The 1,171-nt window shown below is 44.7% G+C and overlaps 1 protein-coding gene across 1 annotated transcript; it reads left to right on the forward strand.

Annotated features, from left to right (window-relative positions):
* The first annotated feature begins 229 nt into the window (after positions 1 to 229).
* On the forward strand, positions 230 to 1,171 carry LOC101623274 (olfactory receptor 10R2-like). The gene has a single exon (XM_004688065.1). It carries the CDS (start codon positions 230 to 232, stop codon positions 1,169 to 1,171), a length of 942 nt encoding a protein of 313 aa, XP_004688122.1.

Here is a 1,171-nt window from a genome sequence, read left to right on the forward strand (position 1 = left end):
CTTGTTCTCTAATTCACTGCTTGAATCATTGGCAGAAGTACAGCACTATTCAAACATATTATCTTAGGATAGCTTTTGGTTAATTTGCAATCCTTTTTCTTCTATGCCTGCTATTTATCAGTTAAACCAGACTCAGTCAAACGAGACTGAAGAGTGAGTTTCTGATTTCTCGATTCCACAGGTCCTGGGATCTGATCACATTGATTTTATTCTGTGCTACCAACTCTCCATGGCCAATTCCTCTTCTGTTACTGAGTTCATACTTCTGGGGTTCTCCAGTCTTGGAGAATTGCAGCTTGTCCTCTTTGTGATCTTTCTTTGCCTCTATTTGATAATCCTGAGTGGAAACGTCACTATCATTTCAGTCATCCGCTTAGACCGCAGTCTCCACACACCCATGTATTTCTTTCTGTGTGTCCTCTCTACCTCTGAGACCTTCTACACAATTGTCATCCTGCCCAAGATGCTCATCAATCTGCTTTCTGTCCTCAGGACACTCTCCTTCATCTCTTGTGCCACTCAGATGTTCTTCTTCCTTGGTTTTGCTGTTACCAACTGCCTGCTCCTGGGGGTAATGGGTTATGATCGCTATGCTGCCATCTGCCAGCCTTTGCACTACCCCATTCTCATGAACTGGAGGGTATGTGGGCTCCTGGCAGCAAGTTGCATTGTCAGTGGCTTCCTAATTTCTCTTGTGGGAACGACTTTGGTCTTTAGTCTTCCATTCTGTGGCTCCAACAAAGTCAACCACTACTTCTGTGACATCTCACCCGTCATCCGTCTTGCCTGTGCTGATACCTACATCAATGAACTGATCATCTTCATCTGTGGCGTCTTAGTGCTTGTTATACCCTGGATCTTCGTTTGCGTCTCTTACGGTTTTATTGTCCGGACTATCCTGAAGATTCCATCAACTGAAGGCAAGCGTAAAGCCTTCTCCACCTGCGCCTCCCATCTCATTGTCGTCATTGTCCACTATGGCTGTGCTTCTTTTGTCTACCTGAGACCTTCAACCAAATATTCATCAGGCAAAGACAGGCTGGTAACAGTGACCTACACTGTCATCACCCCACTGTTGAACCCCATGGTATACAGCCTCAGGAATAAAGATGTTCAGGTGGCTATTCGGAAAATGATTGAGAAGACAGGGATTTCTCCTAAGATTCTATAA

This window comes from Condylura cristata, unplaced genomic scaffold, assembly GCF_000260355.1.
Source record: "Condylura cristata isolate star-nosed mole 26May11 unplaced genomic scaffold, ConCri1.0 scaffold00024, whole genome shotgun sequence".
Lineage (NCBI taxonomy): Eukaryota > Metazoa > Chordata > Mammalia > Eulipotyphla > Talpidae > Condylura > Condylura cristata.

Bases quoted from the DNA above. Each gene is read 5' to 3' on its own strand.
- LOC101623274 (XM_004688065.1), top strand. From the start codon at position 230: ATGGCCAATTCCTCTTCTGTTACTGAGTTCATACTTCTGGGGTTCTCC.